The 24645-nt window shown below is 37.1% G+C and overlaps 1 protein-coding gene across 1 annotated transcript; it reads left to right on the top strand.

Moving 5' to 3' along the window:
* Window positions 1–268: 268 nt before the first annotated feature.
* LOC119795001 (cell division control protein 42 homolog) lies at window positions 269–19787 on the top strand. The gene is made up of 6 exons (XM_038302791.1): window positions 269–367; window positions 6098–6202; window positions 12034–12106; window positions 12189–12298; window positions 12915–13112; window positions 17357–19787. Exons 2-6 carry the CDS (start codon window positions 6098–6100, stop codon window positions 17444–17446), a joined length of 576 nt encoding a protein of 191 aa, XP_038158719.1. The 5' UTR covers window positions 269–367; the 3' UTR covers window positions 17447–19787.
* The last annotated feature ends 4858 nt before the right edge of the window (window positions 19788–24645 follow it).

Raw genomic sequence — 24645 nt, 5'->3', positions numbered from 1 at the left:
GAAAGATCAAGTTCCAGTTATGTGCAATAGAATAAAGTGGACTGCATATAGCTGCTGTATGCTATTATGTGATATCTATCTATCTATCTATCTATATATATATATATATATGAGACATTTTATTTTAAAGTGACTAAAATACACTCCTTTTTGTATATTATGAGGCTTTCTCAGTTTAAAAAATGAAGACGTATATTCTTAACCCTTTAAAACATGCCTTAAAAACTAACTAAAGTGTTTAGAAAAATCCCAGGCGATCTTGAACACCACCTAATTCATTCACTTCCTGTACAGGAAGAAAGGGGATTTCCAGGAAGCAATTGAATGCACCACGCCAGTCTGAACGCTTCAGCGACGGTGAGCGAAGGTAAGAGCTGTCAACTGAAAATAAACTGAAGTTTACTGGTTATAAAGAAGGAACTATAGTCAGAGAAGTACTGAGTTTTGATGTGACGTTTCCTACCATAACAGTTGTACAACGGGTGGTCTATTGAAAGATAATTTTGCTAACCGAAACAAACTAACTTCCTTTGGCTAACTTTAGGCTAGCAGCGCTATTAAATCTCTGCCCAGAGTTGAAAAGGTTGGACCCTGGAGGTAATCCAGACCTGCTGCTGCTTTAGCGACATATCATTACAATTTCTCTCATAATTGTATATGCTACTCATCTTTATTATATATTTTTTTTATTTTACTTTATTTTCAATCTTTAATTACGGTTGTAGCCATGGTGGTTGGCTCACCCAGATTAGCTATCGTTACAATAAACACCGAGTTATTCAAAAAATTATTTAAAAATGGCGTCAATAACCTCTAACAGTATATTTTCGTCTGTTTTATTTCTTTAAGCAACACCGTGACTCTTGAGCCTTTGACAAGTATGTTCATGTATTCTTTATATGCGGAAGTGACTAAGAAGAAGAAACTCGGCAGAAATATGACTTTCAAATCGTTTAGAGGTCTGAATACGTCAAAGATGGAGTCTAGAACAATCTCACGGCAACAGTAATGTTTTTAGGTTTAGTTTAAGGAACGAGGATCAGGATTTTCACTTGTTTTGTTAGTTTGTACATTGTAACAAATTGTGTTTTCCTTTCTTTAAACATTTACCAGTGTTATCACGCTGAAAAAATTTTTACTTCCATATATTTGTCAGATTTTAATCTAAATGTGACATTAATTAACATTAATAATACAGTCCATCATGTAAATATGCCAGATGAAGCCAAATAGAATAAATTGTTATGCAATCCCAGTCAAGTTAGTGATGTAAAATAGGATTAAAGCATTAAATTAATACTTTGTTTTATCATAACTTAATAATTAAATGCATCACTCTAATTTAAAAGTGATTTGCTTTGCCCTGATTAGATTTCATGGGCTTTCAACATATGTAAGATAGATTTAGAAAACTTGTTGTATAATTGCATGAAGTGTCAATGATGTTTAACAGCATCCACCAAATGTTACAGAGCAGAATTGCTCTTTATTTTTTTATTTATAAAAATGCCTATTTTGTGCTCCGTAGTTTTGTCTGATCAAATCAAAGGCTAAATTGACAATTGAATCCATCTTTTCTTTCTTCAACTTTTATTTCTTCTAAGTCCATAGTAGTAATTAAAACTTTTGAAAATTATCCTTGTAGAAGCATAAAACATCTCATAAAGTATTTTTAATGGTTCTCATTCTTACTAAACCCCAAAATGTTCATTTGTTAATGTCTTAATATCCTAGAAATACATTAAGTAACTATAATTCCCATCATTATCAAAGAAAGGGATGTTATCACATGAGAATTGGGTATAGGAAGTTCATTTTTCACAGATTCATACCATATGAGCAAAACCTATATCACAATAACAATGTATTATTTAATTTCGGATGATATACTATAATTACAATATCAATGTTCGCAAATAACTGGCAGGAATGCTTACAACAGTTTCCGTTTAGAAACTTGTGACAATTATTTTACAAGGTTTACAAAACTCCTTTCAGAAATTTTTGAAATATTTCCTAAAAAAAGAAAATAACACAAAAAAACCAGGGGTCAGTCAATGACGAGTGCTGTAATCAACTGAAATGTATATCAAAATACAAAACAACCACATATTACTGTTATTGCATAAAATAATATATATGTTCTTCTATATGAACATATATATATTCATATGAAATTATTGTCCACCTTTAATTTTACAATTGTTTTGCTTTTTTTTTCGAAATTATATGCAGTTACTTAAATGTTGAGGTTTCCAAGTCTGACTCTTGGTGCATTTTGTCATTTTTATTGTGTAATTATAGAAGATCATGAGGTGCTTGTCCTGATTTGTAGAAATTGATATAGTACAGTCTTCAAATAGACCTAAATTCAACCTCGGCTGACATATTAAAATGGAATTATTTCCAATAGAAAGCGTTTTTTAGGGTTACGGTGGTATAGATCGGTTAAGTAAACTTGACGTGTTTACTTTTGAAGTACTTTAACACTTTTCCTTTAATTTCCTATAAGGTATTAACAGTTAAAACTTCATTTGAAGTTGGCCTATTTTAAAGGGGAAAAAACCCATTCCTATCATATGCTGAATCTTTTAAAGCTGTTGATTGCCAAACAGGACCTGCTTGATATCCCAGATAACTGCTTGTGCTGCAGAGTAATGTGAATTAAAGCAACATGCTTGCCAATAGTTGTTCAGAATTGTTTTCATGTGAATAGGAATTAGAACTGAGGAATGTTTTCCTGACATAACCGCTGTCATCGTTCCTGCAGCCAGTTACCGAGTCCCTGACTCATCAGAGTCCAGCTGAATGCTGCATACAGCCAGAAAGGCCCAAACAAAGAGCCACTGATGGATAGGAAGCACATAGTTTGGTGCTATTGTCCCTCCTAATGAACCACCAACCTGGGTATGCTAAGCGCTTAGATTCTGGGTGCTCAAATAATAAAAACACTTAAGTAGAGAGCTGCCACTGTTTCCATCTTCTCAGTTCCTTTTCTCGTTCCCGTCAGGCCCACAGGCTTTACGGCTCAATGTCGTTATCATGTTGACAAGAAGCAGAAGGGCAGGTTGTTTTTTTCCTGCAGTTGTTGAGTCATTCAGTTGGGCATGTAAATTATGAAGGTTATCACTTTGTAGTAAAGATCTTTACGCTGTCGGGGCTAAAACTATGTGTCACATCAGCCACCGCTAAGAGAGTTTGTGACTAATCTGGAGGTGGCATTCTTCTTTAGATGGCAGGTGAAATAGAAGGCCTAAAATCAGGTGATGGATCTGTTTCCCCTTTTAAAGAGTTTCAAATTTTACTTTATTGGTTTTGTTTCCTAATCTTCTTTAATCAGAACTATTCCATTATACGGAAGGATATTTTGCAACAGCAGTTCCTGATGCTCATTTCTGAATTTTTTTATATGAGAGCCCAATTTATTTTGAATTCTGTGTGAGCGCTTCACCGCCCCACCAGGCGCTTTGGGGTCGTGAAGAACTGTTATTATAACAGTGTTATTATAAACGCCCCACCATGGAGCATGTAGACGTCAGATGTAGGGCTCTGTAATATGGCATTAAAATTTTATCATGATCATTTATGGTACTGTTATAAGATAAAAAAAAGAAACTCTTTATTAATTCTTTAAAATCACTCTTAGATAACTATATAGTTGAGACTTCAGACCACAGCATTCATAGCCACATAATTACAAATAATGTTCGGATTAAAATATGGAAAATAAAAATAGGCTTTTTCAAGTCCCCAGTTGAATGAAGAAATTAGGGCTGAAACGATTAATTGGATTAAACGGGATTAAATGCTTACTGAAATAATCATTAACTACTTTAGTAGTTGATTAATCTTTTGAGTTTAGAGCCTAAAACGTGTGTTTTGATGAAAGAGCAACCCACTCAAAGCGGTTATTATACCAAAATTGTAAAAAAAAAATATCTTAACATTTTGTATTCTAAATGAAAACCTTTTTGTCCTTTAATATGCTCTAGAACAGTTTTAGCCTTAATATGTTTCAATTCTGTGTAAAATCTTCTTTTAGGAACTTTTTGCCATTCAATTATTAATCGATTAATTTAAAAACGAGTCAATAGGTTAATCGATTTGCAAAATAGTTGTTAATTGCTAAAGAAAGGTGACCATTATCACTAAACGTGACTAACATCACTGAATGTAGTAACCGTGTTTTGTTTTTTTATATAACCAATAATTCTAATGTATTGTTTAGATGATGAATCTAAATTGTTAACATGACTAGAAATTGATCACGATGAAGATAAATATCTCGATAAATGCCCGCCGCCAGTCACACGGTAGTAATTTTGGTTACATCCATGTAATCACAACATGAAGAAAGGTAAGAAAAGGACAAAATGGCGGCCTTTCATTGAGCAGAGCTGGATCAGCTGGAAGGTGGCATGATGTTCAGACTGTGGACGCTTTGAAAACTGATACAAAGACAGTCGGTTATGGGTAGTGGTGGAAAAAATACTCAACAGTAGTACTTTAGTGAAAGGATTAATACTCATAGTCAAATCTTACACAACTAAAAGTAAAACTTATACGGTCAAACATCTACTCAAGTTAAAATATTGAAGTACTCACTTTTGAACATACTTCAAAAGTACATTAGTTTTATAGTATTTAAGTATTCAAAAATACAAATCAAATTTTGCAATATTAGTACATTTCTGTCTAATTTTCAGAGTAATTTAAAAGAGCCTTGTAACTTTCAGAAACCACCTGATGTACTGGCCCATAGAACCATCTGCTACCATTTCTAAACCACCTGTGAAGAACGTTGGCACATAAATCCCACAAAAAAAAAAAATAAGGATGGCTATTTTGCTTATTATTTCTAATTTAAAAGCACATCAAAAAGAAAACAGGAGTCTTGATTCTCCTCACACTTTCATTGTGGAAAAGATGGTTACAGATGAACCTGTTAAAAGAAAGAAACCTTAACTGCTTTGAGAACTCATCATACTGAACAACATGGCCACATGGCAACAACTAAGGCCTTAATAATTTTATAAACTACAAATAATATCTGCCCTGACTTTCTCACATTTGTGGAATGTTATGCTAATCTCTAAAACAGTGGAGTCCAGATTCAGTCCTAAGGGGTGCTATCTGCCATGTTGAAATTGCATTTCAAGAGAGAAAAACAGCAACAGAGGCATACAAAGCTAAGCTGAGCTAAAAGGAACAAGAAACTAGTAGCTTCCTGAAAATGTAGTGGAATAGAAAGGAGAATATTTAACTTTAAAATGTAGTTGAGGAAAAGTTATTAGTATCCCCCTAAAGAAATTACCCAAGTAAAGTAAAGATACTCAAAAAATGTACATAAGTACAGTAATCCAGGAAAATGTACTTTGCTACTTTCCACCACTGGTTAAAGCTGGTTTATGCTCAAAAACCAGGTCGTCTGTTTCACAGTTAACGCAGATATGCCCCTGCCTCTACACTTTGCTGTACCTATCCAAAATTGTAGGTTACCGCAGAAAGTGCCCCTAACAGGAGGCCTCTGATTGGTCAAATCTACATCTGCTCTACACTAAGCGTATTTCCTGTTTGGTACCTTACCGGCTTGTTTTGTTTGTATGAGTGCCATCATGGAAAACAACGCGTGAAGATCGACCAGCTAGAAGACCGATGTGCGCGAGAATGCTGGGACTCTTATTCCACCTGGACCCCCGCTCTTTTTCGCCCTCATGTCCCTCCGTTGCCCCACTTCCTCATTGCATCTGCCGTATCTAGACACACAGCTAGTTCCCGATTTTCCCTCTTGCGCTGTGGCGTGGAATAACATATCGCAGACCATGCTTCAAAATTGGACATAAATCAAAAATACCTGTGACACACTGCTGCGGGATAATAACTACCCCTTTAGCTTGCTTTGTCAACACGGTTCAGTTCCAGGGTGCACCTCCTGTCACTCGCCTCAGAAATAGCTAACTGGTTTTCCTTTAATTTAAATCCTGAAATGATTCTCATAGATAATAATCCATAATTCCCTCAGTTTTTTGGTTTTGTTTCTGTGTTTAGTAGAATGTACCTTGCTATTAGCTAATCCCATTGCTTCTTCCTTTCCCAGATGCAGACCATAAAGTGTGTGGTAGTGGGTGACGGTGCTGTGGGGAAGACCTGCCTGCTCATCTCCTACACAACCAACAAATTTCCCTCTGAATACGTCCCAACTGTGAGTAACCGTATATCAGGCTACTTGGTCCCAGCTGATATCAAGTGGTATTTTATAGACACACAGAAGTGAGATATATTTAACCCTTAAAACTGTGCTGCTGTTTCCTGTTAAACAGGAAGCAATACTTGTTTATAGTGTCTGGACTGAGGAAACAAAACAAAATGAGCTTTAAGGGCTGTAGTGAACTGAAAAAATGAGTATCATTTAACAGTTTGTTAAAGGTTTATACCAGATGATTCTTTAAAATGGATGCGATGAAAACCCATCAGTGAGTTCTCGTCTTTCCTTTACAAGTTTGACCTCCTTCAGCTGGGCTGCCTATTTAGCCGCTGTTTGTAGGAAGGTAGGCAGAGTGGCTCCGTTTTATGGATCAGATTACTGCTAGGTGTGGTTCCAGACTGGTTATTATATTCTGACACCAAAGGGATTGATCTTATAGGAACTGGGCGCTTTGTAAGCTGATGTAAACATGGCAGGCCTCCTTTCCAAACAACACCAACACTTTTATTATCAGCTTTAAACTAACTCTGTTTTTGTAAAGTTGTTGAGAACGAAACTTAAGTTTCTAGTTTTATTTTTTTTGGAAGACTTAATTTCTTTTTCAGGATATTAAGTTTGGAAACGATCATTTACAGGAATAATTATAAATGGAAATATTATTTCTAAAACAGTATGATTTATGATGTTGATTTCTTTGCATTTAGTCTTATGTTGTGGCCGTTAGTGTTGCTGCAGCATCCTGCTGATTAACAGAAGCACCAAACTTGGCTCAGATCCTCCACTGTTGATGCAAACTCTGCGTTTAGGTTTGTGGCATTAGAACGGCTCACTGACTGTTGATTTCCAGGCCCATGTAGCCTATAGCCAGCTTCTTTTGCTCCCACCTCTTAGCTCGGAGTAATGAGAGGTTTGCAGAACCAGCCGTTTCCATTAGTCCTGTTTTTTACTCTGTTTTATTTACTTAAAGATATATTTTCTCTCATAAAACAGTTTCTTCACCATTTGCATATGCTATTTTTTCGTATCCCCACAGTTCTTCAAATCTCATTTGCATTCAGGCCAGTTGTTATTTTTTTTTATTGTTCTCATGGTGTTCAATACATCCTCTTTCTGCCTGTGTTATAAGCCACAACCTGATTATTCTGCAGTTTGCACCTTGTGATACAGATTTTAATATAGCATCTAGGATGAATAACAAAGCTTTAAAGTGTCAGTTTCTGTTTACCGTTTCCAGTTTTAGTTCTTGTCTTAAAAGAAGTCAGACGACAGATGTAGCTCAGTCAACAGATTCATTACAGCTTTGCATGCAGACCTCCTGTTTCCTCTTTGATTCATTGTGTTGCTGCAGCTTCTTGCTTTGTTGTTTCCTGTTAGTCAGCTTAAAGAAAACCCAAAAAAAAAAAAACACACAACAGGAAATCAAGGAGAGGGAGGGAGAAATTATCTTCCCGAATAGTTTACTGACCTGTTAAGGCTGTCTTCTTTTTGGTATAATTTCTTTGGTTTCATTTAAACAAAACATTATGAGCTGCCCAAATAACAGTATAAATGGTGCACCTGTTATATTCAGTGGTTTATTTTTCGTTACTCCGATACTCCTAAATCGGATGGAGTGCCTCTAACTGCTTTCAGTTTTCATCTCATTTGTCAATTAATGACTAACATGTTGGATTTGATTGCAATGTAAATAGATGCCTTGGAGGATTCTTCTAGAATAATATTTAATTAAAGGCATCAGGACTTAAACAACGAATCAAACTGTGTTCAATTGTTTACTGAAACAACTCCAAGTAAAAAGGTAGTGATAGAATAAAGGTGAGCTAAAGTCTACTGACTGCGTTTTGAGCAGCAGGAGTAGAGCATCTGATGAGCGGAACCCACTGCAAATGCAGCAGCTGCTGGAGTTGGAAAAATTGAAATTTTGCTGCTCGATGCGCCGCCACAACCAATCAGAGAAGCTGATCTGGGAGCTGGCAGGGAGAGAGACAGCACTGCTGATGCAGAGTGCTATGATCACTCCTGAAGCAGTTCATTAAAGCCTAAATTGACGTAAAATGTCGAAATCTGCCAGAAAAACATGGTTGCTTTTATTATCCTGGTGCCTGCAGTTTGGATTACTTACACGAAAAACGCCTTACAGCCGCAGCGGCACACTGCAAAGTGGCCACCGGGCCATAGGCATGATGGTAATCTGGATGAACTGACAGACGGAAGTTTTCAGGTGCACTTTCTCACTTCAAAATAGATTCAAACTGCTTTTTACCCATTGATAACAGCATATATAGCTGCTATTGTTACAGGCAAAGAAAGGATAGGGTAGCTCCGCCCATCGCGTATCAGACCAACTTTTCCACCTCACAGCCAAAGCAGCAAAGATGCTTCAGCCGTATGGAAGCAAATCGTTATCTTTACATTTCAAAATTAAATTTGGTATGTATTTGCTGGGGTACATTTTGAAAAAATAAATCTCAAATGTCTTTTTCTTTTTCATTTTAATTAAGTAAAAGGATGAGCAGTGGTGAAGAAGAGAATGAAAATGCAAACAGGGTGATTGATGACTAATTTCATTTATGAGCCAAACAATGCAGCCACATTCTTAAAATGAAAAAGCATTTCTGAAAATGCTTTTTCATTTTAAATATGGTAATGATTTGCTTCCATACAGCCGCGCATCACAACTATACTGGTACAAGCAGCAAAAATGAAGCAGCAGATACGTTTTTTGCTGCTCTTGCTGCTTTAGGTGTGAATGTAGCATAAGACCAGATGTGTCAGGAGTAAATCCAGGAGAAAGTTTGGATTGGGAGTGTTATGTTATTAGATTTAACATCATGGTTCAATCTTTCCCCTGGAAATGGAAAAACAACCTCTGCCCATCATGCTGATCAACCAAAGCTGGAAATAAATGCCACTGTTTTAGATTTGATAAATTAAATTTCCTTCCACTTCTGATTTCAGTCCTTTCCTGGTGTTGTTTTACCGGATTTGAGTTAAAGCTGTAGTTTTAACATCATTTTAAAAGGATCAGTTATTATTTTTTATATATATATATATATATATATATATATATATATATATATATATATGTATATATTACACCAATTTACCATAAATTGAGGTAAGTTACAAAGACGGTCAGCTCAGTTACAGGATCTTAGCTGTGCTTTTGATTTCAGTTTAAACCTATGGAGGTAAAGTTAATTAAGTATAAATGCAGTCCGGGCCATAGAGCTCTACTCTTTTACGTGTTTACTAAAGTGTACATTTTTCCCTGGCCTCGCCCAGCTGCTCCGTTTCCTGCTGCCTGCTTTTGTCCATACATGTCAGTGATTCACCTCAGGCTCTCTTTCTAGTCCACTTTCTGGAACTGAAATAATGCAAACGAGTCTCTTCATATAACGATGGGGAATATAGAAATATAACCCAGAAGGCCGTTATCTGTTCAAGTATCTAACAAATGTTAAGTTCTCATGAACTTCAATGAGTCTGATTTTTAAAAATTATGTAGAACAACCGGAAATGATGGTAAATGGTTATCCTCATCGAGCTTTTGGGATGATTTGGTGCTCACTGAGATTAAGAAACACTTTGTTTGGCCCATCCTCATTTTTACTTGAGTAATGAAGCTGTTTTTAACAAAGTGTTAATTTAGCTTTAGATAAATAAAGAAAGTTCAATAAAAATAATATTATAAAGTACTAGATAATACTGAGTTCTGAAAATGTATCCGTGTTTTCAGGATGGGGATTGCAGTAGCATAAGTTTCCTTAGATCTGTGAATGATAGGATGAATATTACATATTTATCATCTCATAAAGCTTAATTGATAGAAATCAGAGTTTAGTTCAAACTTAAATCTAAGTGCAGAGTTATAAAATCCACATTGCCTGATTTATCTGATAGCCATGCGGTGTTCATGCAGGCACAGGAAGGCTTTAGCATATTTCTACATTAGCAGAACTGATTTTACACGCTCAGTTTGCAGGCATGCTGCATGTCAACATCCCTGGCAACAGGTGGGTGAAAACAGGCTGAGACTGCAAGCCTGTTTACCAGAACAGTTCAGTAAGAAACCTTTAATTGGAAAACCTTTATTTTCCCTTCTTTAAGGTTTTCCTCTTGAAGAGCAAATACTTGATGCAACCTGCAGCAGCTTGAATACAATAAGGCTGCCTCACATGATTTCTGGCTGCACGAGGGTGGGGCTTTGTAAGGGAAGTAATTTCCACCTCACAAAGAGTAGGTTCCACATAAACAGGAAGTTTATGTTGCCATGGTGATGACGCTGCAAACAAGATATTTGAACCACCTGCAGAGACTCACAAACCCTTAAAGGCCACATTCTTCTCAGATTTATTCAGCTGACGAACTCATTGGCCAAAGTTTTACAGAAAATAAGTGACCATAGAGTCACAGCAGGACTCCCTGAGCTCTAGCCAGAAGCTTTGGTGCCATTTTGGAAGAAAAAAAAATGGATAAAAACATTTCTGTAATGCAAAAGATTAAAAACTAATGCTTTTTTGTTTTGTAAAGCAGGGGACAAACTTTTGTTTTTCTTAATCCAATAGCTCTGAAAAGCAATAAATACATCTTTTATACAAAGGTTTTTAATTTAGCACTCACTGATTGATGATACATACACATATATGTTCTCTTTTGAGTGTCAGATTACTGAGTAGGTTTACTGGCTGAAAATATGAGATTGTTTAACTGATTGCAACATGTTGCTGTCAGGGTCACGCAAGCAGCAGACTCAGCTCATCCTTCCTTTTTTTTGTATGCACCTGTGTATACAAAATTACAAAATAAATCTAAGTCTAAAAGGCTTTCAGATATTATTTGATTCAGTTCAGTTTATTTATATAGTGTCACTGTCAGGGCACTTTACTGATAATTCATTCAAATGATTAAAACAGAGTTGAGCTTTATTCATACAGGATTTTTAATCCCAAAGGTGCCAATCTAACCAATCCATTGACATCTGCTGCCGATTGTTGTTCTTTTTCCCTATTTACAATATAAAAAACAAAATGATAACAAATGTTGCACAATTCTTAGCTTAAAAAGCAAAATATTATATTTAATAATGAATCAAACAAAACCTTAACAAGGGATAACAGATAGAGAAGCAGCAACGCAGGCGAAAGCACCAATGAATAGTTTAATGGTGGCACATATCGGCCGATACAAGAACAAACGTTCATGTCGGCTGTAAACCTCAGCTAGTAGATCTACCATCTGTTATTAATGTGAATAGCTTAAAGTTTTCTGTCTAAGGAAACCCAGCTGATTGTTTTTTTGACACTAGAGCAATCCCTCGCACCAAGGCGTTGCTGATTATGATTAAAACCAAGATAAAGGTAAACAGTATTACTCATTTATTGGTAATTCAGTTTCTTTTTGGTAAACTGGGCCCCACACCAACAGCTAGTTGGAGCCTTTCATGGTGCTTCTGAAGCTGAACCTGAGCTGGAGAGGAGGAGGGTTAGTTAAACCCCAGATAATCTGAAATTAATAATAAAAAAAAAAAACATTTTGATACATTCAAAGGCCTATGGACTAAAAATTTAATCTTTGAAACATGAATATCAGCTCATGAGTTGCTCTGAGGTTTAAGCAATAATGACGTAAACCTGACATGAGGCTTGGATATACCCATTTATTTACCTTCCCTTTATTAAATGGTCCCCTTTTTAAATGGTCCTTCTGGGTAAGATTTCTTTTAGCATTCTTCCTTATTTCTCACATTTTCACTTCCCTTTCCTCAGACTTCCTCTCAGCTTATTTTTTAAGTCTTTATTTAATCTCCTTTCCTGTTTCATGCCCAGGTCTTTGACAACTATGCCGTGACGGTGATGATCGGAGGAGAGCCGTACACTCTTGGACTGTTTGACACAGCAGGTGAGTCAGACTTTTTTCTTTCTTCCTGATTCAACTTAATTACTATTATTAGAGTTTTCATTTTATCTGTCTCCCTCTACAGGTCAGGAGGACTATGACAGGCTGCGACCCCTCAGTTACCCTCAGACCGATGTCTTCCTCGTCTGTTTCTCCGTCGTTTCACCTTCCTCCTTTGAGAACGTCAGAGAAAAGGTTTGATTACTTAAATCCTGTAGCGATCGATGTTAGTTTTGAAATTTTTATTAATTTTCAGTTAGTTTTGACTTCTGATTTTCAATTCTGTTTTAGTTTTAAAGTCGTAGGGAAGTCATATTTAAATGTTAAATCATTCTGGCTTAAACATGTATATAAATGTACTCTTTATTAGACCATATTGTCCCAAAAGATAGAAAATTTCTATTAAAAAAAAACAAAAAAACCTGTCTTTAAATTTGTGTTTTTGTTTTTTTTCCCTTTATCTTATGCAGGCCAGTTAGTTATACATCAGCTTGAACACCTAAATTCTGCCAATCATATATCAACAGTCATCTGTCAATCAATTTTTTTTGGTTATAACATCTTGATTCATATGCAGCTAATATACGCAACGGTTGAAATAAGCAATAAGAATAATTTACTTTCCCATTGAGCTATGTCCCAGTGTTCACTGGGATGGATTCCACCCTATTCCACTATCCACAGGCAAGGCATTTAGTGGGGGCAGATGAATGTGGCTTTAATGTTAGGCTCTCTGTCTGTTTCCTGACTAAAATAGGTACCTTTAATTATATAGTCTGTCATGGCTGAAATGTTTCTTTTTTCATCACAGTGGGTGCCTGAGATTTCACACCACTGCCCACGGACCCCCTTCCTGCTGGTTGGGACTCAGCTGGATTTAAGAGACGACAGCAACACCTTGGAGAAGCTGGCCAAGAACAAACAACGACCCTTGAGCTCTGAAAGCGGAGAGAAACTGGCACGAGAGCTCAGAGCCGTCAAATATGTGGAGTGTTCCGCTCTGACGCAGGTAACCAGGGAGGGGCCCTATTGTATGCAGACTCTCCCCTGAGCATTGAGGCCCTTATTGATTCATAAATGACCTTAGAGTGAAACCTCTCCTGCTTCAAAGCTACACAACATCTAATAAACTGTTTGTAATCTGTCAGTTCATCAGTTGTTGTGATTAAGGTTAGCTTTGGGGTTGGGGCCAGTCTTAGATTGTGAGCCATGAAAATAAAGAATTTACAAACTGAAAAACACCTTAGAGTTTCAGTGGTTCTCAGTATAAACTTCAGCTCTCATTTGCTTTTCAAATTTAAATCAAGAATTAAAAGATGAGAGAGCAGTTTCTGTGTCAATTTCACATTTTTCATTAAAATGCTTAATTTTTCTGAAAAAAAAAAAAAAAATCCACCAAGACAATAGTAGATTGGTGCAGAATCAAAGTATAATGATTCAAAGTGTAAAAATACTTACTAACTATAGCAGGCTGAAGTAACATGAGCTAACTTTATGATAGCTCTGAGAAATGGCTTCTGCTCAGCATTATTATTCTCAGGTTTGAAACAAAACACAGAACATTAGTCAAGCTTTTTGTGACAGAAAGTAGACAAAGGAAGCTGCTTTCCACCTGGACGGGTAATTTAAACACTGATGCTAACCATTAGCATTAGTCAACCTGCCAGTTGCCAGAGAGAAAGTAGCCGAGTGCTCCCCTCACTGGATTAAGGAGTTCAACTTGTAGCTTTTTTTTATTGTCATTACACTGTCACAAGTACAGAGCAACAAAATGAGCTCTCTGAATTTAACCCATCCCCTCGGGGAGCAGTGAGCTGCTGTGGGAGTGGGTTTCTAACTCAGAACCTCAGGATTCTAAGTCCAATGCCCTAACCCCTAGGACGCCACCTTTTACTTTTGAATATGGAGAAAATGGATAAAAAGTGAATAAATCAATTATTTTACCTGATTTTGTTTCTAGTTCTGATGTAACAGGAGTGAGTTATGAGTTTTTTGACAAACCTAGAGGGTTACTGTGAAGTGGTTGGATGTTTTTAACCCCATAGTTTGACCTGCTGCCATCTGATCAGTAAACGGATAAACATGTTAGAAATGTAACCTTGAATAACTGGTTGTTGAGTATGCAATCTAACATACACTTACGGTATATTAGTTGCGCAGCTGTTAACACCCCCTCTATGTGATCGTAGTTTTATCCTGAAGCTTGTTCCTTTTATGCTGCATCCGGTTCATACAAAAACCTCAATGACATCTCTATAAACAAATTCAGTTACACCAAACATAGCTAATATTTCAGTATATTTTACAGAGTTCAAAACTTTCTAAAGTTAGTCTTTTAGTGTTGCACTAGCTGTGATATTCCTGTCTCTTTTAATCTTCTGAAATTAGAAATTAAAAAAGGAACTACTGTTTGTCTATACTATTTTATGAATATTTTGAGTAAAAAAAAATTTCTTTCTTGTTTTTATTGTTGGTTTCAGTTTGAAAAACAATTTTCTACATGGGTTGGTAAACATTCAGACACTGTTTTTTGGTTTAAAACCAATAAGGAGGAAAACCCCCAGAAACTGACCTGTATTTTCATTCATTTGAACCAAATGAAAATGAAAACTAGAAAAGCACTCTGAGTGCATAGATCTCATCCAAGCAGCTAAATCTGCACCACATTGTGATTTACTCCGATTGCTAAGACTCTCACATGATCTGGATCATCTCCAAATTTTAATGGATTGTTCCATGAAGCGCACCTCTGGTAACAATTTCATTAAGATCCATTGATAAGTTTTCAGTTAATCCTGATAAAAAACTTACAACGTTCCCTTTTCTTGTGTTATTTTATGTTTGTCTTCAGTATAATACTTCCAGACTTTTTGAGTCCGAAGCTGAATAGTCACTGCTGCCCCCCTCGGGTTCAGGTGGGAACTGCTTGTTCCACCAAATATCCCTATCTCACAATTAGATTTAGAAAAACCTTTATAAAATTTATGTACCGGTATCCTGATTATGACCTGGATCAAAACCAAAATGTAATCATTTATTGCCAGTCAGCTTCTCTAAAAATTTTTAGCAAAATCATTCAGAACTTTTTTAGTTATTTTAAAACAGACGGACAAACCAAGGCCGATGTAAACACAGCCTCGTTGGTGGAGTAATAAACCGCAATGGGATCTCACTCTTAGAATACGTTTTTTAATAAGACAGTAGATGGCACAGTTACCATGGTGATCAGCCGGTTCAAACAGAGCTTACTTCATGGTTTGACAAACTGACCCGACAGCATCAGAGACTGAGGTGTTGTACTTTTTTTTTTTTTCTGTTTTTGTGTGTTTGTGGGGTTTTTTTTTATTTTATTTTTGCAGATGCAAAACAAAAGTCACAACAGAAGGTTTTCTGGGATTAAAGCTCAAATAGATTGTCTAATGTTCACTTAAAGCTTCATCCAGTATGCAGAGCAAAGGGGATTTCTTCTAGTAAAAACAGAAAACAGTTTGCTATGTGATTTCTTTTTGTTTGGTTCAAAAACATTGATCAGTTTTAGGGATTTTCTTTATTTTCGGTTTGAAATTAAAAACCATACTGCCTGAAAATGCACTGACCTAGAGCTCTGAGAATGTGGCCTCCAGCCTGCTAGGTCTAAAGAACTGCTGGTCCTGTTTTCCCAAGGTTAATGAAACTGATTCTAATTTATAATTACACCAAAATGTTAAATAACTGAGCTTGTTTTTATAACAACAATCACATAAATAAACATTCCCCAAGCTCAAACTGACAGGTTGGTATTTATAGCTTTGAGTGTTCCTTCAATTTTCACATGACTGGACCTGTCTTCATGTAACAGGAATACATCTGCTTTGCACAACACCTGCAGTAAATCCCTTCCAATGCTGCTCTGCAGCTTTAACCAGGGTGTTTTTTACCAATAAGCAGGAACATATTAATGAGGAAGCTTCTACTATGTCAGTTAGCGGATTCATATTATTTTAGTTTCTGATACTATTGCTTTTGGATGGTGTGGTAATAATTGTTTATAAAGGTGCTGCAGGAAGTCCTGAAACGAGATTTTGAAAGACCGCAACACTTTCCGTTGATGTAACTTTATAAGCTATTGTTACAAGGTTGTGAGCTTTTAGTTTATCATTGTGTAACTCTTTATTAAAAAAGGGAGTGAGGGAGGAATTAATAGGTTAATATTCACCACTCTTTTGGAGAAAGAAAATAGGTGGTTTGAAAGGGGTGGGAAAGAAGCCATTTACGTTAAGAGAGAAAAACAAACCTTAAACAGTGGAGGAGCACTTGGGTTTCAGCTCTTGAAATACCTACAAAGCAGCAATAGAGTTGATTCCTTCCGGCTATCCTCTCAATCCTCATCGCTATGCTGGAATTCAAAACATCGCTCCTGTAAGCCAGGCCAATACGACCCTAATGACTCCCCATTATAGAGGTGTGGACCTGTATTTCTCTTCAATTTGCATGTTTTCTACGCCATAACAAGGCTTTTTTGGGGCAATTCTATAAAGCCTGTAGCTCCACATTACTCCAGACACTTTGAGTTGAGAAAGCTTTCTGGATAGGAAGCGAAATGTCTTCATACTTGGGGGTGGGGATTAGGGATTGAACGGTTTATGAAAACCGTCCGAACCGTTCGGTTCGACTGTCTCGGTTTGATTCGTGTGTGTTGCGTTCGGTTCATGCGCTACTTTTTTTTCTCATAGGCGAAGCATGTAAACTCCAGAGCAGAAGGTGGGAAAGAACAGGAGTTGGAAGACGCACCAGCAGCACTTTATAGGTCTGCTGTATGGGACCGCTTTGCATTTAGAGTGACCTACGAAGATGGCGGAAAGAAAGTTGTGGATAAAAGTGCAACCGTGTGCAAGCATTGTGCAACACGTTTTGTTTATGCTAACAGCAACACGACCAACATGTCAGGCTAACAATCAACTTATACTGAACCGAAAACTGTGACCACAAAACCGCGAACCGAACCAAACCGTGGATTTTGTGAACCGTTCCACCCCTAGTGGGGATACACACTGACATTAGGACTTAAATTTGAAATGAAACAAAACTGAAAGCTAAAATAGTTTCACTCTTTCCAACTAATTCAGAATCACTGAAAATCACCATCATTTTTATTAGTAATTTGTTGTTCAATGTATGACTGTATTGACTACATTTCTCAGTGTATAGGCGTGTTTAGCGTCACTAAAAAATTTGAAAAAAAAACAATGAAATTTCTCTCTGTCTCCCTTTCAGAGAGGACTGAAGAATGTGTTCGATGAGGCCATCCTGGCAGCTCTGGAGCCCCCAGATATCAAACCCAAGAAGCGCTGCCTTCTCCTATAAAAGCCTTCCAGAGGAGGACGAGGAGCAGAAGAAGGTGTGGACGGACGAGGAAGAGATCAATCCTCTATGGGAACAGAGGGAGGGAGCACCAAGGGGAGGGATGTAGGGGCATGTTTAAACAGTGCCTTCAGCCGTAGTGACCTAACATGGGTGTGGTGTTGGAACTGACTGGCGCTTTATTTTCCCCAGTAAATAGAAGTCCCTCTAATACGGTTAACATACATCAACTACACTCCACATTAACAAGTAAACAGGGTTTTTTTTTTTTTCGATAACGGAGCGAATGAAGAGGTTTGAACCAGCGACACTCGGATGGAGACGAGTTTACAACTGAAACTGATGGTTGCCAGGAAACCGAGGGAGACCCACATCGCTGGTGTTGAAACCGCCTCCCAACCTTTTATGTGCCAGCTTTCACTTCTCTGTTCAACAAGTTTAATGTTTATTTTTTTTCTGATCTGTTTTTTTTTCTTCATAAATTTATTTCTAGACAAGAAAATGCATTTTGAATCTATTTACTGCTGTTTTCTGTTTTCTAAATAGCATAACTGAAAGGTGAATAGCAACACAGTAGGTGTTTTATTTATACCCACAAAGAGATTTAAGGTTAGTTTTTGGAGAAAAACAGATATAACGTTCTTTATAAGTAAGGCTTTTTTAATTAAGTTTATATCTTTTCAAACAGAATATCTGTTTAAAAATGTCCATATCCAAACGTTTGCTACGAAATGATGGATTCACCATGATGGTTTTTGCTAATCAAAATAATTGACCTGCAGCTTCAGACACTGACTAATTGATCCTTTCCCTTGATCCTAAAAATATATTTACTGAAAACAAAACTAGAGCTCGGCTGACTTCCCATTCGAACCCGTCGGCTCATGTAGGTCTGTAACTAAACTCTTTAACAGTGAAAACTTTGCCCTCATTGAGAATGGGGTCATATGAACTAATGGAAAAACATGACGAGCAGGAACGACAGGTTTGTCTGCATGGCAGCAAACAAGATTTAGCGTTTGACCAAAGGTGGAGAAAGAAACTGACATTTGATCCTCCAGACCTGCAGTTGCCAAAGCATTTGACCCCCTGAACCAAATGGCTCCCATCAACCCGATCTTTACCTTTGTCACTTCTTGTCCTGAATTATATTTAAAATTGCTTTCCCAAATGGCAAATAAGACATTAAAGTGGTGAAAATAAAGGACGGCATTTTAGCTGCATCTCAGGTTTCTGCCACATAAAAATCCAAACCTGACGTGCCTTAATTTTCCTGCATCACTCCGAGTGTTTGAGCCTCACAGCTCTAAAAATCCCATAAACAACAATTATTATTCAGCACGCTTCAAAGTCTTAGTGCCTAAATCCAGTCTGATCCCTTAGTTAAGGGTTTCTGGAGTTGCTTTCATTAAATAGTGGAAACTACCCTATATGTCTGAATAATGACAGTTTTTCATAACCTTAAGCTGTTTAATCAGTCAGAATGTTGAGAAATGTTGTATTTTGTTTAAACAAGATGAGGAGAACAACAGGCCTGCTCGGTAACACATGTTCAGTTCCTTTTTTTTTTTTTGCTTTTACTGCCTTTTTCACCTGAAAGCCTTAAAGGGCCACATGGTTCACATGTTCCCTCTGTCGCCAAAGTTTAGCTGAATTGTTTCTAAAGAATGTGGACGTCGACGATAATGGAAATACTATTCGAAATACCTTTGAGATTCTTCCCAGGCTTTGTTTGGTTGCTCTTTTTGGCCCAACCTCTGAACTAGACAAAGACTGAAAGCTATCATTAGCAGTTTCAGCTTCTCGCTCAGCCTTTGTGCTTATTTAACAAACTATAGATTATTTTTGCATAGAATGTGTAAAATGGTGAACTATATTACTCTGTGTTGTTTCAGTGTTCTCTGTCCTGAGCCTAGAAAACTACGTTAACCCTTAAAATGATTGTTTTTCTCTCAAATGAACAGAAAATCTTTCCTTTTAAAAACAATCTGTTGACATTTTTGATCAGATGTTAAATGAATTATGAGTATTATGGATATTTTTTGCTTCTTAATTGTTTCTTTGGGGACAATATTCTTGGAGGGTTTTAGACACTTTAGGGTTTAATTTTTATTTTCTTCCCTCTTCGTACTTTTTAGATATTTTTACAGCTACTTGATGAACACGCAGTGCCAACAGTTAACCACCCGGTTGGTCTGGTAAGCAGGAGCTTGCCATGTGCAGAGATATTTCAAAGCAATACTTAAAGATCAATAAACATTTGTTATGCATTAGAATTTGAATGTTCGGTGTGGTGGGTTTATGGAAATAATAAAAATAGTACTTGAATGTTTTACCACCTTGATTTGATTCTGCTTTAATCACTTTTATTTATCAGTCGGAAGAGGAGCAGGTTTCTGGATTTTTTTTTGTTCACTCTTTCTGGTTTAAACTCAGAAATATACGAGGAAAGGACGGATCAGTTAAATCCAATTATTGACTTGAGAAAAATTATTGTGGTTAATATACATGAAATAAAAACATTAGTATCAACGAAAACAAAACACATTTTCTCACATTTATTTTAAATTTCTTTTGTAAACTAACATAAAGTGGCTTAAAGTTGGACATTCTTCCATGATCTTGGTTATTAAACTCAACCCATATTCCCAATAAGTCTGACCATAAACCGCCTCCCCACAGGATGATGCATCCAACGCCGTGTTTAAAAGGTTCATTTTTCTTTCACTTTCTTCTCGCCATTTAACCGTCAGGCCAGATTTATATTCAGGACTGATAGTCAGTAGCAGACCTTACAGTCTGAGCTGCAGCTCCTCCAGAGTTACCACTGGCCCTTTGGCATCTTCTCTGATTAAGGCTCTGTTATCCCACCCATCATATTTTTGATTCTGCAGTCTGTTCTTTTTATTGGTTTGAGAGAATCAAGGGTCCTGGGAAATGTACAAAGCTTTCTTCAGCAACATGTTTGCCTCCAGACAGGTCTGTTTATTGCATAACAGGTCTGTTATGAAAGACATGGGTTTCTGCTGTCGCATTCCTTGTGTCAAGCCACTCTTGAACCACAGACAGCGTCAGAAGCGTCTTGCCTGGGCTAAAGTGAAACAGGACTGGACTGCTGGTGAGTGGTCCAAAGTCATGTTCTCTGATGAAAGTAAATTTTGCATTTCCTTTGGAAATCAAGGTCCCAGAGTCTGGAGGAAAAGAAGAGAGGCACTTCATCCACGTTGCTTGAAGTCCAGTGTAAAGATTCCACAGTCAGTGATGGTTTGGGGTGCCATGTCATCTGCTGGTGTTGGTCCATTGTGTTTTCTGAGGTCCAGGGTCAACGCAGCCACATACCAGGAAGTTTTAGAGCACTACATGCTTCCTGCAGCTGACCAACTTTTTGGAGATGCAGATTTCATTTTCCAACAGGACTTGGCACCTGCACACAGTGCCAAAGCTACCAGTACCTGGTTGAAGGACCATGGTATCCCTGTTCTTAATTGGCCAGCAAACTCTCCTGACCTTAACCCCATAGAAAATCTATGGGGTATTGTGAAGAAGAAGATGCAATACACCAGACCCAACAATTCAGAAGAGCTAAAAGCCACTATTAGAGCAACCTGGGCTATCATAACACCTGAGCAGTGCCACAGACTGATCGACTCCATGCCACGCCGCATTGCTGCAGTAATACAGGCCAAAGGAGGCCCAACTAAATACTGAGTGCTGTACATGCTCATACTTTTCATGTTCATACTTTTCAGTTGGCCAACATTTCTATAAATCCTTTGTTTTTATTGGTCTTCAGTAATATTCTAATTTTCTGATATGATGAATTTGAGATTTTCATTTGTTGTCATTTGTAATCATCAAAATTAAACAAAATAAACATCTGAAATATATGAGTTTGTATGTAATGTATGAATATAATATACAAGTTTCACTTTTTAAATGGAATAACTGAAATCAATCTACTTTTTCATGATATTCTAATTTTATGACCAGCACTTGTATAACATAAATTGATTACACAATAAAACATTTGGTGTAATGAATACGCTTCAAGATACATTTTTGGAGTTAAAAACTTACAAAACCAATAGTTAGTATATGAAAGAGTGGGTTAAATTACAATAAACTGTTTACTGTATTTTCACTCAACCTCCTAATGGTACTGCAGACTGAGCAGATGGAAAATAAGAGTTAACCAATAAGCCATGAGCACAAAAAAAGAAGAGTGTCTCTCAATGGTGCGTATTTGTTTAAAACAGGATTGTTTTCATTAAGTGAAGTTACAGTGGATGAAGTAGACATTTTACTCAACTAAGGGAAAGGTAAAATGCTGTAAAACTAATCAAAGTAATTATTTTTCCAAAAAGTAACTCAAGTACTATAACTAGTTACTACCCATCTCTGCTAAGAAGGTGACCTCTGTGGGTATTCACTGACACCAATTTCTCATTCCTTTCAGTTAAAAATTCTTATTTAGATTTTTATTATCTTTAAAAAGATATCTATCTGTAAGAGGAAGCCTTTATAGAAAAACAGTTTTCTATAAATTTTACAAGCATGCGTTAGTCTGTTATTTTATAAGAAACGTTCAGGGTTTAGATCATCTAAGTGGATCTAGTCTTTTTAATTCAATTCAGTTTATATCGCGCCAATTCACAACACATTTCATCTCAAGGCACTTTACAGTTCACTAGATCATACAGTCAAATTGATTCAAAGTTTTCTATCTAAGGAAAACCAGTTGATTGCATCGACTCATTGACTCGAAGGCAATCCCTCACACTAAGCATGTTTGTTGCGACAGTGGAGAGGAAAAATTCCCTTTTAACAGTAGGAAACCCCCTGCAGAACCAGGCTCAGTGTGAGCAGCCATCTGCCGAGCCCGACTGGGGTTCAAGGATACAGAGGCAGAGATACAAAAACTGTAAAAGTTAACAAGTAAGTTAAAAGTCTTTACCATTTAATATCAACATACTCTACTTGAATGGTATGTTGTTCTGTCTTCTCTCTCTTAAAAACTCTTAAGAGATACACCTTTACACTAACCAGAGCAGGGTGAAAATTGGATCTGTAAGTTTGATATAAATCAGTTTAATTGATTACCTTTTAAATAGAGCCATTCAAATTGACCTGATAAATGTTCTGACTCTTTTTTTGCTTTGACAGCTGTGAGGTGCACTACTCCACAGTGAACACTAGGAGGGGCTGCTCCCTCGGGTTGTCAGTGGGCCTCAGTTGATTCAATATGTAAATGACAAAGCCTCATCTTTGATTGGCACTCTAAAATGGATCCTTCAGACTGAGCACAGCATGGAGGCTGCAGGTTCCTTTGTCTGAGTCACGACGGCGTGAATCAGATGGAGAATAAAAAAATGTTTGAACTATTAAGCTTCACCGTAACCTCTGGTTCCTCATCCACTGCCAGTATCTAGTCATATCCCTCAATATCTTAGCTTTTGCATCACATCTTTATCTCTGTCCTTTTCTTTCATGTTGGATCTCTTTGTGTTTCTGTCCTCTCGGCTGCTTAATGACTTTCTCTTTCTGACATTTACTAACCACAGGGTTTGTTTCTTTTACAGATATAGATTCCTGGGGGATGTCTGAGATCATTTCTGTATCCTCATTGGCAGCTTTATTCCACCTCTTCCTCTATCATTTTTATTTTGATAATTAAGAAAAATATGGATCCGGATAAACAAGGCCAAACACCTTACAGCTTTTGGTTCACATACTACATTTACAGTGTAGAACTCTATAACTATGACAATCATACAAAGAGGAAAACAATCCAATTTCCATTGAGTTAACATAGCCATCAGTCAGCCTATCGTGTTCCTGCAGCTTCAGTTTATTTTCTAAGATTCCCCTTTTAGTTGGAAGAAATTGAATTAGCCTGATAAAAGTTTGCATCCAGAACATGTTTGCCATCATTTACAGGAAGCTTCTAAAGAAGCATATAAAGAAGAACTTCTTTAAAGTCGGGTTACGTTATTTAAATAAAATCATGAATGTTAAACTCTTCTTTGCAAAGCACTTATGTTTGGTAAAGGGTCGGACCCACTTTTTCCCGTCAGAACTGCTTTAATTCTATCAGGCATAGACTCAACAAAATAACAACCACGGTCCTCAGGATAAATTTAACACAGAAGCAACTTTCCTTTTCCACCACATCCCAGACTGATTGGATCCAGACACATAAGAAGGTTTAACTGGAGTGGAGACCAGTTGGCTACTGATGGAAGAGCTTACTGTGGTCTTTGGCTGTTGAAGCTCATCCACATGAAGCGCATTTAGATGATGTTCCCCATAACTTTGAATAAGTGGTTTATTGAGCTACTTTTGCCTTTTTTCGATTGTCTGTCTTTGACCTTCTCTGGAAGTTTGGTTCGGCCTCAGTGTTCAGTCTACTTTTGGCATCTCTTACAGTCTTATACTTGGTTTGAACTTCTTTTCATCTGAAATCATTGAGTTATTCCCACACAATTCTCTCTTTTTCCTCGTCTGTTGCTGTTTGGCTGTGACACCATCCTGGAGAGAAATATCAGCTGTGCTGCTGCCATCAACACCTTTGTTTATAGACGTTGGAGACCGGCCTGTTTTTCCAGTGTATTCCTGTTTCTCTGACTGTGACTGGCTGGATGTGCTCTCTTTATCCTCTGACATAGGAGTTGGCTCGGAGCTCGTCTGCCTGGCTGTGTTTCCTGGACGGGGTCGCCTTTTAGAGTTACTTTTTGTATCTCTGCTTCTGTCTCCTTGAACCTCAGTCACCCTTGGCAGATGGCCGCTCACACTGAACCTGGTTCTGCTGGACGTTTCTTCCCGTTAAAAGGGAGTTTTTCCTCTCTACTGTCGCTACAAGCATGCTTAGTGTGTGGGATTGCATTCGAGTCAATGAGTCGATGCAATCAATTGGTTTTCGTTACAGAACTTTGAATCAATCTGACTGTATGATCTGGTGAACTGTAAAGGGCCTTGAATTGGAGCTATACAAATAAACTGAATTGAATTGAAGTTTTAAAGATTTGTATTTTGTTTTAAAAAGCTGTCAGATGTGCTTAATTACTGTTACCTAGAAGTAATGTGGTGTAATAGAACAGAGAACATCTCCTCATCCTCACCTTGGATCTTCCACCCACGGTCTGTTATGGTTAAAGACAGTTAATAGTGCAATTATATCTGTCTAAAATTTAGACTTTTCTCAA

This window comes from Cyprinodon tularosa, unplaced genomic scaffold (assembly GCF_016077235.1).
Source record: "Cyprinodon tularosa strain WSP-4 unplaced genomic scaffold, ASM1607723v1 ctg5, whole genome shotgun sequence".
Taxonomy (NCBI): domain Eukaryota; kingdom Metazoa; phylum Chordata; class Actinopteri; order Cyprinodontiformes; family Cyprinodontidae; genus Cyprinodon; species Cyprinodon tularosa.
This window is presented reverse-complemented; position numbering and strand designations above follow the sequence as displayed.

Bases quoted from the DNA above. Each gene is read 5' to 3' on its own strand.
- LOC119795001 (XM_038302791.1), top strand. From the start codon at position 6,098: ATGCAGACCATAAAGTGTGTGGTAGTGGGTGACGGTGCTGTGGGGAAG. The intron at 12,107-12,188 runs GTGAGTCAGACT...CTCCCTCTACAG, and splicing joins TGGACTGTTTGACACAGCAG to GTCAGGAGGACTATGACAGG. The intron at 13,113-17,356 runs GTAACCAGGGAG...TCTCCCTTTCAG, and splicing joins AGTGTTCCGCTCTGACGCAG to AGAGGACTGAAGAATGTGTT.